We start from the raw sequence: 15,243 nt of genomic DNA, 5'->3' as shown, positions 1-15,243 counted from the left end.
ATATTCGCATTGATAGACCTGACCAGTCACAGTAGAAAAGCACAATACAAAGTAATACAATGAAATGCTTTACACAAAATTAAATAAAACTCTGCAGACTCAACCGGATATTCAGGAAGTGCTCACTGGAAGTCTCTCAAGTCACAATTTTGATTCATTAATCAATCAATAACCTATGATTTCCTTTAAAAAGAACTGTCTTCAGAACTTTTTTTGACTTTGACTTGAAGACAAATGTGGACTCATCATAGCAGAAAGAGAACAGCTGGACTTAATAACATTAACGACAGCTCAGGAGAATCATTACTGTTAATTAATTACACCTGTGCTTTATCTTTACCAACATATTGTTATGAAAAAATACTTTTGTTCCAGCACCTTTTTCATAATCATACATTTCGGCTGTGACGGCTATTTGAATTTGTTGCTTTAGTTTTGCATACACTATATTTGTTTGGCAACACACTTTGTTTATTCTTCCAGGAAATGTTTTAATGCAGGATGCACTCAATTTGTCTTGTTTATTAATATATACAAAAAAGCTATGTGATGCCTTAATATGGTAGATGTTTTAGCCTAAGTAGTGAGCCGGTCTGTGTAGCTTTAAGGCAGATCCCGAGACATGGGAGGGGCCGGACAACTGTACAATGTCATTGTTTTCATTTTCATGTTGTTGTAACACAGGCAAATCAGGCTCCACTGAAAATCACACCAGACTGCCTTTCAGCTCCTCCCCTAATGAACTTTCAAATGTTTGTCTTACACTGACTCTACAATGTCAAAGACGGAGTAGTCAAATAAGAGATAACTTGAGATCCTCTGACTCTTTTAACACACTACGACAATCAGTTGTATCATTTGTTTCCATAGTGAAAACAAAGATAGAAAACAAGCACTTATGTGTGAGCCCTTTAGAAACCCCTTCACAAATGGTAATGCTTTCCACATGTTGCTGTGCAGACCAGCAACAGTTGGTTCTGGAAAAATAACATGCTGGATCCAGCTGCTGCGAGGTAGACCCCAGTAAATATCTTACCTGACTCGATGTCAACCGTCTGCTGTCGAGCTCTGGCTTTTGTAGTAACCAGCCAGCGATGTCATATCACAGGAGATGAAGGAGCCTAAGAGGAACACACTTTGTGTCAACAAGCTTTAACTCATCAAGACTGCTGTGATTCAGGCTGTGGAAGAGAAATCACAGCAGAGCAGCTACAGGGTTGTCCAAATACTGTGGTCTTCTCACGCCTCCACACAGAAGCAAATTGATGATAATGTTTACTCTGACACAGGCATACCTGAGTAAATATAGTCACACCCTTACATTTCGAGCTTATGCCCAGACAAACAGAACAACAAGGTGCATGAAGAAAGTCATTATCTGAATGCTGCTATATGTTTACCTTTTCATCTTCTACTATTTGCATTATGGCTTCTATCACTGCCGGCCGCCTGCCATCACTCACTGCTAAATATATCTATGTCAATTAAATCTGTGAAAGTTTCTATAATACTGTAATGGGAACTGCCAATTGATATAAGTCACTGGTTTATGCCTGCTCTTTTTTTACATACATCAACTTATAAGTTATACTGTTTAATAGCTCTCAAATGGACCTTATGGACCACTGTGCTAGGTCACTGAAAATGTTTACCAGAGGGCATGCATTGTTTTTTTTCTTCTGCTTCTTACATCTATGTGAAATGCTATAGAATTTTTAAAACTGACTCGGTAGCACCAAACAGTAGAAATATGAAATAAATGTTATGCAACCTTTATCCATAGGTATGTTTTATTTGGGACCAGAAATGATATGTATTTATTCTAAGGAAACTCAAATGTTGGCAGGTGATCTGACATCTTTTCCTGCCACAGGCAACCTTTACTAGGCAATGCGTAAAAAAATGGAGAATTATACAGAAGAAAAACCGACTTTTGATTTCCTAACAAAAATAATAAGTTGATAAGTAGATGTTGGCAGGGAACCCTTTGCAAAGATGGAATGTTAAACATTCACTGTGTCTGATGGTGGACAGCACAGCAGGGATTAGGAAAGTATCCGCCTTTTATAACATAAAACATATGAGTATTCCTCACGAGACGAATTACTGAAGCTATAAAAGGGAACAAGTCCAATATCTTAACTTCAAGCAGGATTTGTATGTAGAATACTCAAAACATTTAGCAGTGTGGAGAGTGGAGAGCTGAGCTCAAAATGTTACCAGCAAAATATATCAAGCCAGTAACCTGGTTTAGCCAGTTATACAGATGTCCTGACATAGACAATGCAGCTTAAAGAGGAAGTACAGTCACTCACTCGACAAAACATATTTAAGGATTAATAAACAATCCACAAATATGTTTTATAACCTCAGATGTCTTCTGACGTCAAGGACATGACTGCTTCATTTTATTTAACACTTTAATAATTGTGTTTCTTTGTACTTTTCTTATCTATGTGTGTGATTCTTCCTTTACTGATAATGACTTGTTGCTCTTCTTTGTATTGAATTAGGTTAACGTTTACTGGAAAGTATGTTGTTACAGTTGTAAGTGTCCTCATCTAAAAACACCACGATGAGCCTTTAAGGCTTCTTGTCTCCCGTTGCATATTTATGTATTGTCTTGTGTACGACTTTTTTAAGGGCTATTAATAATAAAAATAACGACTTGATTCAGTAGATTAAGGGAAGGGAAATAAAGTGGTCTCAAACAGGGGAAAGCATAATTAAACATGTGTGTAAATGTGTTAATCAAAAGATGCAATGTATGCCTGTGAAATGTCCAACCTGATACAAGCAGATCAATTACGTTGTGTTTTTAAGAACAATCATTATTCTATGAAATCTCAATTATGTTAAGGAGGTGGTTGATAGGTGGCTGTTAAATAAAAAACCTTTACTAGATCTATAATAGCCATTTCCATTAACATCTGTCTCTCATTCTGCAACAAGTGTGAGCTCTACCTCCTGTCCCGTGCGCTCACCTCACATTAAAACTCCTCGTATCGTGCACAGTACCCGGTCCATTTAGCAAACCACAGAGTTGGCCTGCACAGAAAAGAGGTGCATTTAAAGCATAACAACCATCCTGAAGTAGAGAAGTACTGAAAAAGTGTCCGAACAAACCAATTACACAGGAAAGGTAAACTGCATCAACAGCTTGCTGGCTAGCAACAGTAAGCTAACAACTCAAGACTCGCAAAATGGAAACACTGCTGTCTGATAGAAACCAAAGACAACTTACCGGGATGAAAAAGTCCTCCGTTTTGCCTTTTCTCGCGTCGAAACAACTTCAAAGACAGTTTATATATTCCTACTTAGAATAGTTATTATATTACCCGTCGTCGTGACAGTAGGATAATACAGAGGTTAGCGGAGAAGCTAACTTTAGCTGGTTTACTTAGCTCGCCGACGGGCAGGCTATCCCGTCTCAGGTTACAGTGTTGTTGACACCAGACAGCGTCAACGAGTGGTTACTTAGCCTCTGAAGAGAAGTCAAGTACGTAAACATAACGTAAAAGAGTTCCGGTTAATCCTTTCGAAATAAAACACAAACTCAACTGAGTATGGCAGCCAAACGCTTTCGAAGTAGTATTTTAGTGTTAATAAAAGATGTTATCACAACTAGTTATCACAACTAAGGAGTCAGATTTAATCTCAAGGAAGGAATGTGAGTAGAAGTGATAAAAGAAGTTATGGAATCTTTAATCAAGTAAAAGCAACATTACTGCAGTGTTGATATTATATAACAAAAACATTTTTTTTTAAAAGGTAATTTGGATTATAATTTGTGATGCATTTATGTGTTGATTACTTGGATGTTGCAGCTGGTAAAGAAAGCCTTTTACTTTTTTTTAAACTGTATTTAATTACTGCCAGCTAGCTTGTCCATTTCACCAAATGTAAATGTACATTTGTCAACAAAGGAGTCACAATGTATCTCCGTGAGAACATTTGTTGGTAAAAGTACAAAGATCATTTACTCAAGTAAAAGTAACAATAGCCTACTTAAGTGTATAACAACTATGTTTACATTTTCTTATTTGAGTAATAGAACAAAAGTATGAGCATCAAAATGTACTTAAATTCCCAAAAGTGTATTAACTTAATCTGCACACTGGCCCATTGCATAAGATATTAAAATATATTTGATTAAATCGGTGAATTAATGTGTTATTCACTACTACTGTTAACTACTTTAATAAGGTGGAGAATGGTTCCAATTGCTTTTTGTACTGCAGTTTAGCGTAATCTATACTTAAACTGTTTCATTTGAATACTTAATGTAGTAACCTAGTTTATCAAAAAGAATGTAGTCAAGAAGCCTACAATATTTAGTAGAAGTATAACATCATATAATTACTCAAGTAAAGAATAAGTACTTAACATTCTACTTAAGTACAATAGTTAATTTTCACAACTGTTAGCCACAGTATCACTCGTGCAACGTGTGTATTTTAAAAGCTAATCACTGACTTCCGGGATGAATTGGATCTTAATGTGGATAACTTGACGCATCTGTTGCTTGACACTACATTGGATAATGCGATTTGGAGAGAACGATCCCATTTCAGCTACTATAGAAATAATGTGTCACTTTCAAGAGAAACCATACCTTCAAACCTTCTGACTAACCATTTATGAACTTAGTTAGAATAAAGCGTTGGCTAATGCCTGTTATAATTAACAGACATGTTGTCATATAAATAAGGATACCCATATAATTCATATAATTAAATTAGCACCAATAAATCTACACTAATCATTCAATGGTCATTCACAGAAAAATCATTTCCAATTAAAAAAATTAATTCATCTTTAAAGAAGTTTTTCGTGCAAAAAAATCTTGATTCCAGCCAATGAGATGTCATACTTTCCGATTCATATCATATTTAAATGACCATCTTTGGGTTGTCGACTGACAATGCAAGAGATGTAAAGACATCATGTTGGACTTGCAAAGTGTGATGACCATTTTTCTGATATTTTATAGAAACAACAATTAATGAAGATAATCTTAATTTAAACCATATAAAAAAATATGTATAAGGCACCATTTAAAAAACCATATGCTTAGTTTGTATGTCATCTTAGTATAAATTAGGCATTCAATGTATACAACGTGGACCCTGGGCTGATATAACTTTATGACAAAGATTATACATCTTTTGCATCATTGGGTATGTTTAAACATGCATTATCATCTCACTTTCAACTGGTCTGTACTTGTTATTAATGAAACTGATATTGATTAAACTGATTTGCTTGACTGTCTCAAATTGTAATGATTGTGTGCATTGCTTGAATGTTACTTAACAGACTGTATGTGGTTTGTCTTGTGTGTCATGTTTTGCATTTTGTCTGTAAGTTGTTGCTATTGTCGGGACCCCCTTGAAAACGAGATGGTGCATCTCAAGGGGTTTATCCCAATGAATAACAATTTCTATATAATATACTGGTTGTCAGGACTGCCCCCATGTGGAGAGAACTAAATACTGCATACAAAATATGGAAGCACCTGTCCTGATGGAGACTTCCATTTGTTGACCTTACCAAACCAGAACCTTTATTAGCCTTGGCACTAAGAGCAGCATTAAACAGTCAGTTTCTTTATTGTGCATAATGGTTTATTCATTTTATCGGACGACTTATGTCCACTAGCCTTTAAACTTGCTCAAACTTAAAAAGCTCATTACAGAACCCTCAAACCAAAACATATTCAATCCACTTTTCTTCAAAGCATTTGTTGGATGTCAGCAATTCATTAGCTTCAAACCTTTTCAACACTGAAATCAAGCTAGGGAAATACAAGTTAAAAATGAGTAAACCTTTAAGTTGACAGGAGAAAACTAAAAAGAAAGTATAGGATATACTGGAGTTTTGTTGAACCAACAGATCTAATCTCTTCAATACAATACTGTGTTTTCACTTCCTCACAAATGGTATTTTATGTATTCATGTTGTTGAAAATACCAGGGCATTGATTTCCCTTCTAAAATCTCTGTTCCTTGAATGGTGATGAAGTACTAGCCAACACTGAGAGGTATGTTTCCATTTAATCTAAGAGGAAATTCCAAATGAATGTCTGAGCACTGAGTATCTTGGAAAGATTTGTAAAAAGGTGCACCGTACCTGCAGCTGGCTGACTGCTACTGTAATATCAAGCACCCAGATTTATCTCATCAATGTAACTCATGGAACCTAGATGCTCAGGGTCTACTACTTGAAAGTTTGACATCATACAGAAACAACTGCATCAGCAAGTCACCCTGAAGCCATGTAAAGCTTGTTTTATTTCTCCCTTTACTTAGCATCTGAACCTAAATGTAACCCAAAAGTTTGCTTTGTGAAAGAGGGCGCTGAAAAGCTTTGACCTTCCGGAAAATGTATATAAATTAAACTGATGACAACGAGAGAATAACTAAAAGCAGCATGAACTTTAGCTACGTACTGAAAACTTTTTTTCAATAGCTTGTAGCTCCAAGAAAGATCTGTATGAAATTAAAACAAGCATAAGGAAGATCAACTCAAGACAAATATGGTTGAATAAACTTCAGTGTTGTCTACTTTGTGTGAACCATGGATGTGCTGAATAGAAGTTTCTGCTTTTTCTTCTTCTTCTTTCCTCCTTTCTCATCTGAAAGACAACCAAGGGGCGAGTGTTAAACAAATACTTGAATTGCAGAAAGGCTATTTATTGGATAAAGTGAATTGATAGATGCCAGACCTGGGACGACCACATGTTGTGGAGGAGAGTCCATCTGCAGGAGAGCCGTCTCGAAGGCCTGGCTGAAGGAGTTCTGGAAGCTGGGCACCGGGACGCGGTCGGACCCGTCGCTCTCTACGTCGCTGTCTGCTGCCGGAGGGGCGAGCAGCTCTACATGGAACAACACAACACTGATGTCAGGAAGCCCTCAGGGAGTTACACTGCTAAAAACTGGCTTTACAGGAAATACAGTGCATTGAACTCAGCTCCAGTTACGACGTCCACATACCTGTCAGTATGTGCAACATGTACCAACTCACACAAGCACATATGCAAGAACAAAGCTATCTTAAGTGTATTATGTTTTAAACAGCTGTATAACAGACCGTTTAAAAGTGAACCACTGTTACTTGCAAATGAACAGATATTAATAACGATATACTACTTAAATACAACACATTGCTTGTTGAATAAGAACAAATAAGTTACAAATTAATCATTTAACTCTGCACAAAAGACAACAAATAAACTACAGTTAGATTCCAAATTACGGTTTTCTATTGATTCCAAAAATGAGTTTTGAAGATGACACTGAAATATAAAAAAAAATAACAATATACAAGTTGCAGCTATGACTGATTCTGTTGCTGTTACTTAAATGGTTTCAATGATTTTCTGGCAGAATGCTGCAGCCCACTATCAAGATCGTTTCTTAGTGTAGATTTATATATGAAGGTACTACAATGTTGATAGAAAAGTAATGTCCACAAATCCAGAGAACTTATACTTTTGTATTGACATATCAATTTTAACAAGAGATGGCACTAAAATAACCTAAACTTGCAGGACACATATGATGCAAGTATTGCAAGCTTGCTACTTTTGCCGTCTAAATTGTGAATCTACCTTTCTTTGGAGCGTTCCAGGGCCCAGCATCACCTCTGGCTTTCCCATCTCTGAGCATCTATACAGGACACAGGAGCATTTCCTTTATTTAGATGATGAGCTACAACATTAGCACTTCAGATGGGTGATGCATTTCCCCGATATGACAAATGCAGTCTAAATAAATGATGTTGCCAACTAGGTATTTGTATATTTTCTATACACACCTGTGCAAAGGACATACAGTTGGAGTCATCCTCCAAGCTACCCACAACAGGCGAAGAGCTTTGCCCATTCAGACTTGGGAATCTCATCCCATCTAAAACAACAAAAGGGATGTTTAACTCACAATACTGCTGAAACATAGGCCATAAACAGCCAGAGGTCACATGTATAGCTCTGAACAATACACTGCAGAGGAAGGAGACGCTCTTACCAGAGGAAGGACTGGTGCTGAGGGGTGACGGGGGGGCAAATGAGAAGTCAGGCTGCATTAGGAAGCTGCTGTTGTGAGGAGGAGACCCGAATGCTGGGAAATGTTGAAGGTTCTCCAATCCGATATGCACCTCAGGATCTGTTTAACATACAGAGCAAATACAGTTACAGCCTCCGGTCCAGATAACGCTCCAATTTATTTATATATATTTCTGGAAGTATGACTCCAGTTGTGACCTGCACATCTGTACTTACATTTACCCTGCTTCTTGTTCTCCTCGATTTCAATTCGCTTCTCTCTGCGCTTCTCATCCCTCACTTTCTTCTGCCTCAGGCGCTTTCTCTTCTCCAAGTCATCTAGTGGTTTGGGAGGAAATCAACAATCAACACTTTCAATCTATGTCACCTTCTTCCTGTAATTAACAATTCTATAGACATCACATTTATTCTCACCTGCAAATGTATCTAGAGTCTCTTTGGACACAGTTGGCGGCTCCAGGGCTAACTCACAGATACTGAACTCGCACGTGAGCGGCAGATGAGCCAGGTAGCGATGCCGACGGCGGATATCCTGCAACAGTTAAAGTTACGACATAAGCAAATCAACAGAATACTTGTCACAGTAGATTTATTTCAGAAAATGTCTCTGCTGAAACAGCTAAATAAACTGATCTGATTATTATGTGTTTTGTGTCTCTTTGTGTGGCTGACCTCAGTGACTTGGTGTCCCACTATCTCCACCACTGTGGCAGTGATGGAGTCCGGACTGGCCTCCAAGCTGCCGTATTCACGCAACAGACAGCGTACATTCACAGGATGCAGGAACATCTGCTGGCAGTCATCAGCTGGAGAAGAAACATGGGCGAGGGAGAAAAAAAAAAAGTTAGAGTCAACACTGAAACTTAACCGTGAGTGAAAAGAACAACAACTTTTTACACAGCTGATAAAAACAGGCTTCCAATCTAATATGTAAAATATTTTCCAACTATGTATGTTCATGTTACTTGATTCTGGGTTCTACTAAGCAAATGCAGGATTTGTCTGAAATCTTCAGTACGTTTTTATGTTAGAAAATTGTTTTATGTTGAAAATCAGTGTCCTAAAAAAGGGAAAATGTTCTCATAGGAACCAGAAATGAGCCATGATGATGGCTGAGTCAAGAGATTAGGGTACCACCCCAGTGTTTCCCCTATATACATTCAGCAGCGGCGCTGCACCACTGCTGAATGTATGCGCACCGCTGTTACGGGGCGCCAGCCAGGTACCAAAACAAAACCATTATTATTATTTTTGTATACATTAAAATAATAATCCGCAGAGCCTCTGTGAGCGAGCGAGACAGAGCACACCTTTATCTATTTAATATAGTTGTAAAAAATAAAAGAAATCATTCCAATGTGTACTATAGGACAGTACAAAAAACAGTTTAAAAGAGGAGTGATTAGTAAAAATATGCATAAAGAAGAAAAAGAAAGAATACTAACTAGGTAAAAAAACTCATCTCTTTCGACTCCACTTCGAGCGATAGAATTACTAACAAAGAACTGCTAACAGAGCACTTATATACTAATAAAAGGACTGGCTTATCTATAGCCAGTTGAGTAGCACTTGAAATGTTTGGCTCTATGAAACCTGATGTACTTATATGATTCTGTTTTCTTCAAGGTTGTATCTTCCTGGTCGAATGTACTTATTGTAAGTCGCTTTGGATAAAAGCGTCAGCTAAATGTAATGTAATGAAAGGTAAGATAAGAATAAACAAGTTGAAATGATTTGTTATTGGTTGTGATCATATTCTAAAGATGTTTGGATTATTGAAAAGTATACAGCTCCCTTTCATCTGAGTGTTGAGAGCTGTATCCATCAATTCATTTTGTGCTCAAAGTGCACCAGATTGATGCTTTTAACTTCAACATTAAAAAAAAAAACCTCGAGGATGTGAGGTCCACCCCAAAATAAAGCAGTTTAAAATAATTAAATTGCATACATTATTTTGATTGTTTGTGGATGTGTAGTATTTGTGTTACTGTATGTTCAATAAAGGTGATTTAGCAAAATGCACCTGTAGAGCCTCAAGAGCCTTTCTTGTGCTGGCAGAAACATGGAAACAAGTGCGGGGCGCACTTCGCACACACTAAAAAACTTCCACGCGCTCCGCGCTCAAATTTTGCTGGGCCCGCGTGACTTAGCACCGCTGCTATGACTCCATCCTAGGGGAAACACTGCACCCCACCTTGGTAAAAATAGTAGTAGGGTCCATGCACCACGCTGGTGGAAGGGCGGCCTGAATCTGCCTGTTTGGCAGGGATCTCCTCTTCAGGCTGGGGCTCTGGGGCTTCATCCATCATAGCCTCCGGAGGTTCCTCCAGGACATTCTCCAAAATACTTTCAGGGAAGCCTGGCAGCTCTTCCTCGGCCTCCTGTGGGACCTCCGGCACTTCTGAGACCTCCGCATCACCCTCAAACTCTGCAACCTCGTCATCAAATGCAGAGGTGTACTGCAGCACAGGCTACAGAAGGAAGAGACATCTCTTACTAAACAGAAGAACCCAAATATTCTCATATAAAAGTAGAAAGCTACAATGTTGAGAAAGAACATGCAAGTAAAATAATTTCCCATTACTCATAGATACTACTGCTGTCAAAGAAGAATGTTGAAAGGACTGTTTTTAGACTCACCTTGGCGATGCTGGAAATAGTAACCACTTCGTCCATAGGAGAAGGGTCTTCCAGAGTCAGAGAGGAAAGGTCAAGCCGGTTTCTCACATGTGCCTTCTGCTGCTTCAGCAGCATTTCCTCTCGCTCCTAAACCATAAAAACATACATTAAAAAAAATACGCATATCAAAAGAATTCAGCCAGGACCCAGATAAATAATTTTAGAGCGGGCTTTCAATGGATATGGGATCTAACAGAAAATATAACGTGACTTCATAAAAAATATCTGTCTGCATCCATGTATGGTTTTATTCTGATTCATAAAGAAGGTTTCATATTCCACCTGGAGACACGTAATAGAAAATAACATTGATTTCACATTAAGCGGCATTGCAAAAAAATATATTATTTGCCATCATCAGAGGTGTTTTTGCTCATGTTGTATATTTTGAATGCAGTGATGTCATCCAGTGAACCTTTTGTGTATGTGCTGTCATTTGCTTAACAGTTTCCTGTCAGAGAGGCATGCAGGTTTAGTTACCTGCAGGAGACACTGTGCGCTCTGGATGAAGCAGCCCTGGGCGTCCCCCTCCTGGCTGAGCTGAGCCTGCAGGGCAGCCTTCTCCTCGGCCACCAGGCTCAGGACCTGCGTCGGGGAGGTCAGCAGCAGCTTGGAGTACGGGCTAAGACACACATCTAGAAAACACACACCATCGCACGGTGAGTAGGAAGTAAGAGAACCATCCCCTTTAGGAGAGTATTTTACACTTCAAGTAATATAAACCAACTTGTCTGAGGATATTAAAATGTCTGTATGGTGCTTTAGAGTTACTTTGAGCCATATAAAATAACTTTGAAGACTGTGACACCATAGGACGTCACTGATCTCCTTCATAAACAAAAAGGTGGCTTTCTCTCACCTCCAAAGCGAACAGGCTCCTCCACCTTCACCCACTGAGAGCTAGGCATGGCCACCAGAGCCCCCTTCTCTCTCCGCATCAGGCGCATGGTGATTACATCACCAGCAACATACTGCCTGGTCTCCATAGCAACAACACTGCAACAAGAAACTGATTGTTAAAAGTCACTCTCGCAGAATTTAACTACACCAAGAGAATCAAAACTGCGTCAATGGGAAGGCTTCACTGGTTTGCTTGTTAACCCTTTTCATGTATTCTCTCCTACTCTTGCCTGATAACCAATACGAGTGAATAGATGTATATTTTGTGCTCATGGGTAAAATGGCTAAATATAGGTGATACATTCCCTTACCATTTCAATTAGACAAGTATGCCTTTCTGTTTATAGCAATGAACGCAGGGTTAATAATATACAGTGATAACTTCTATTCATATATCTGTCACTTAATTAGTCCCTCTTTTAAACTCTCAAACCAGTTAGTGATTGTTGGAATGTGGAAAGTTAAAAAGGTTAATCGAGGGTGTTTTATGGCAATCAGCAAGGTATAATTACTCTTTTTGTCAAAGGAGACTGGTGGCTTTGAGAAGTGCGAATCTACTGAATGTTTTTCCATTTAATAAATGAATACAGGTTCCCAAATCCCTCTTTATTTTGTTTTTTATATGTTCAATACGTGTGTCACATTGCAAAAATTAACATGTCTACCATCACTTACAATCAGAGCTGGAGCCGATTAATAATTGTGACTACAACAGATTGCAGATTGTAACTTTTGCATTAAAGAATCAATACAGTTGTTAGTGTTTGTTCGTCCAGTGGGAGGGTGGCTTTAGTTAGTCTAAAAGGCTTTTATTGACTTACCTCTTCAGGTCAGCGGTGCTTACTGCCTCATAGCAGATGGGGCACTTGGACCAGCTCTTGTCACCAATAGAGAGGTAGTGCAGCATGCACGGCCAGCAGAAGATGTGTCCGCACTTGGTGATGCGGGCGGTCAGAGGAGGGTAGAGGCAGATCGGGCAAGACGGCACCTCATGACTGTAGATACGCTGTAGACGAACACAAATGGATTGGCTTCACGTGCATTAGTATATAAATGAATGTAGGCTTTATTTCCAATACACACATCTTAAAAGAGGACATATTCTCACCACTTGCTGCACACAGTCCCAGTTGACCAGAGTGTCTGGATCAGTGAAGTGACCCTTGTAGTCCTGGTCATCAGACACCACGAACTGGCAACTGAAACACACAACATTTGGTGATGCCAAAGGCTAAGTGTCTAAGGTAGGAATGCAAAGGTGGATTGGCCAATCGGCAAATAAGGTGTGTATTTGTTTTACATACTTGGCCTGCAGAAAGAGCTCCTTGTTGAAGGGCTTGTGCTTGTGGCCCCATTTGTTTCGGCGGCCCCAACCAGAGTTGCCTCCCTCTCCGAAGCCACCGAAACCTCCACGAGGTTCAAAGGTAAAGTTCAGCAGATGGTTGAGGCTAACTTTTTTAGGTCCAGCAAACTGAGCCGGGCTAAAGTCTGCCCGGCAGGTCTCTGCTACCTGTGGAGGCAGAGGTGGGTATAATTCTGTCAACCAAGTTCAAGCTTTAAAGTGTTTTCTTTTATGACTTGCTCCTTAAAATGTTGTTGTTTTTTAGTAATAAAGAATACCAACCTCCTCACGTCGTCCTCCACCTGCAAAGCCATATTGTTTTCCGCCACCTCTCTGGGCGGGTCTCTTGTCAAAGCTTTTGCTTTTCTGTGAATTGGTGTGACGAGGGCCTTGAAAACTTTCGGTTTTTGGAATAGCAGGCTCATGCTTGCGGCTGTAGCGCTTGGAGCCTCCATTATTTTTACTTTCTGAAAAATAACATTAAAATGCATTAGAGGCAGGAATACACTAATATTATGATATAATATAACATCTTCATTTGGCTGATGGAAACCAGAAAGTGCTGGAAGAAAAATGTAATATGGGGTACTTTGTAACCTGACGTCATGCAGGTGCGTCAATTTACCTAATAATCTAATATTAATAATTAATAATAATTCCTTATATTTATTATAGCGCTTTTCCAGATGCTCAAAGCGCTTCACAAATACACATTACACATACATGCAATGGTCATGTACTGTGGACAATACCCACAGGAGCAAGTTCAAGTGAAGTGTCTTGCCCAAGGACACAACGGCCTGACGCAGTGGCGGCAGGAGCGGGTTTCGTACTGGAGTTCCCCAGCACCCCCCTTGATCTGATGATCAGATGCACAGACTACTGCGCCACCCGTCCCGACTACTAATATCGTTAGTGTAATGGGTCAAAGTTAGGCTTTTGTTACTCTTTCACACAAATAAGTGTGCTTATGGGCAACCCACACACAGTATATTGCAGAATATAACACCATTTAATTAAAAGTAACAAAGATAAACCTTCTTGTTATGCATTTTCTAGCTTCATGATAGAGTGTTCACGATTTTGATTTAAGGCAAGGAACAACTTTCACTAAAAAGGACCTAATTGAGAAATGGAAGTGATTTAAAAAAGTCTGCATGAACTTATTTAATCGTGTAGAAAACTGCAGGCACGGTCACATATTCGGGTTGATGTGTTCATTAAACATCTATGTTAGTAAGGATGTAGGATGTAAGTATGCAGAAGTTGATAAAGGACAGCGATAAAGGACAGCGTCTCTGCATCAATGCTTACGACAACTGTGGAGAATACGAACAGGTAAATACACTGTTGTGTGCAGATGTTAGCTGTTCTTCTGCCTGTTACAAGGCCAAATGTTTTGACAGCGACGTCAGCCACACTCTGAGCCACACCAGATAAACAATCTCTGCGCTACTGCTAGGCCCCAGCAGGCCACAGTGTGTCCATATTATGTCAGACTTCCAGTGACATCAACATTGTGGAGGGTTTTCACCTGTTTTGGGTTTAGAATCGCCCGGTGTCGGGCCTGTGGAGCTGGACCGGGGCGGAACCTTGCTGTTGGTGCTGCTGTTGGGGTTTTTCTCCATGTTTGTCTCCGTGAAGTCCGCGGTACAGGGGCCGAGCTGCGGGTAGAGAGCCGCCGAGCTTTCCCGAACACGGGAAAACAAAGGGGGAAAGCGGGCTGTGAGTGCGGGTCAGGCGACGAAGGCCCTGGTGCATTTCTGTCAAACGCGGAGAACCCATTACGGCGACATATTGACAATAAACAATCCGAGAAAAAAGAAGAGACACGATTTCGGCGTCTCAAGTTATGGAGGTTGCGGGTGGAGAGGACGAAAGATCAACACGCGGGGCCAACACCCCCCGAGTTTAGGTTGTTTACTCGGTAAGGGAAACAAAATGCCCTTAACAAGGCGGCAGATGTTTTCCAAATGCTGGAAAACACAACAATTGGGAGATTTTCACCCAAAAAATATATCCGTTAGGGAGCTTCTACTAATGGCGACGGATCGCCAGATAGAAACCTGAGAGACCCGGATGTTTCTTGTACAGTTTGCAACGCTGTCTAGTACAGTCCCCGCTAAGCATTGTGGGGAATGTAGTTATAAAAGTTTCGGCTTTTGGTACAAAAAACAAACATGGGTAAATAGATAAAGGAGAAATTAACGAGGTATTTATTTAACCACTGGTGCCACATAACTTAGTATATTTACTC

At 39.6% G+C, this 15,243-nt stretch overlaps 2 protein-coding genes across 3 annotated transcripts in view; both read right to left on the bottom strand.

Annotated features, from left to right (window-relative positions):
* The window catches only part of LOC117452067 (uncharacterized protein KIAA1671), a 29,278-nt gene extending 25,828 nt beyond the window's left edge, over nt 1-3,450 (bottom strand). The window contains exons 1-3 of one of the 2 annotated variants that reach the window (XM_034090515.1): nt 3,245-3,450; nt 2,985-3,048; nt 1,037-1,121 (exon numbers count right to left, since the gene is read on the bottom strand). The gene's annotated coding sequence lies outside the window, so the exon portion shown is untranslated. The remainder of the gene's footprint in view (nt 1-1,036; nt 1,122-2,984; nt 3,049-3,244) is intronic. The other variant, XM_034090514.1, reaches the window with a different exon arrangement.
* Nucleotides 3,451-5,594: 2,144 nt separating this feature from the next.
* Nucleotides 5,595-15,066, bottom strand: rnf10 (ring finger protein 10). Its single transcript, XM_034090886.2, has 17 exons — nt 14,521-15,066; nt 13,269-13,453; nt 12,949-13,154; nt 12,753-12,843; nt 12,466-12,650; nt 11,604-11,740; nt 11,225-11,379; nt 10,706-10,831; nt 10,260-10,536; nt 8,738-8,871; nt 8,480-8,597; nt 8,282-8,383; nt 8,028-8,165; nt 7,819-7,910; nt 7,613-7,670; nt 6,728-6,877; nt 5,595-6,637 (listed from the first exon to the last, which is right to left on the bottom strand). Exons 1-17 carry the CDS (start codon nt 14,612-14,614, stop codon nt 6,564-6,566), a joined length of 2,322 nt encoding a protein of 773 aa, XP_033946777.1. The 5' UTR covers nt 14,615-15,066; the 3' UTR covers nt 5,595-6,563.
* Between the last annotated feature and the right edge of the window lie 177 nt (nt 15,067-15,243).

Source organism: Pseudochaenichthys georgianus, chromosome 9, assembly GCF_902827115.2.
Source record: "Pseudochaenichthys georgianus chromosome 9, fPseGeo1.2, whole genome shotgun sequence".
NCBI lineage: Eukaryota > Metazoa > Chordata > Actinopteri > Perciformes > Channichthyidae > Pseudochaenichthys > Pseudochaenichthys georgianus.
This window is presented reverse-complemented; position numbering and strand designations above follow the sequence as displayed.

Excerpts from the sequence above, each read along its gene's own strand:
- rnf10 (XM_034090886.2), bottom strand. The coding sequence starts at position 14,614 with ATGGAGAAAAACCCCAACAGCAGCACCAACAGCAAGGTTCCGCCCCGG. Across the intron at positions 12,844-12,948 it reads GAGCTCTTTCTGCAGGCCAA|TTGCCAGTTCGTGGTGTCTG; the intron begins GTATGTAAAACA and ends TGTGTGTTTCAG. Across the intron at positions 8,598-8,737 it reads TGGGACACCAAGTCACTGAG|GATATCCGCCGTCGGCATCG; the intron begins GTCAGCCACACA and ends TAACTGTTGCAG.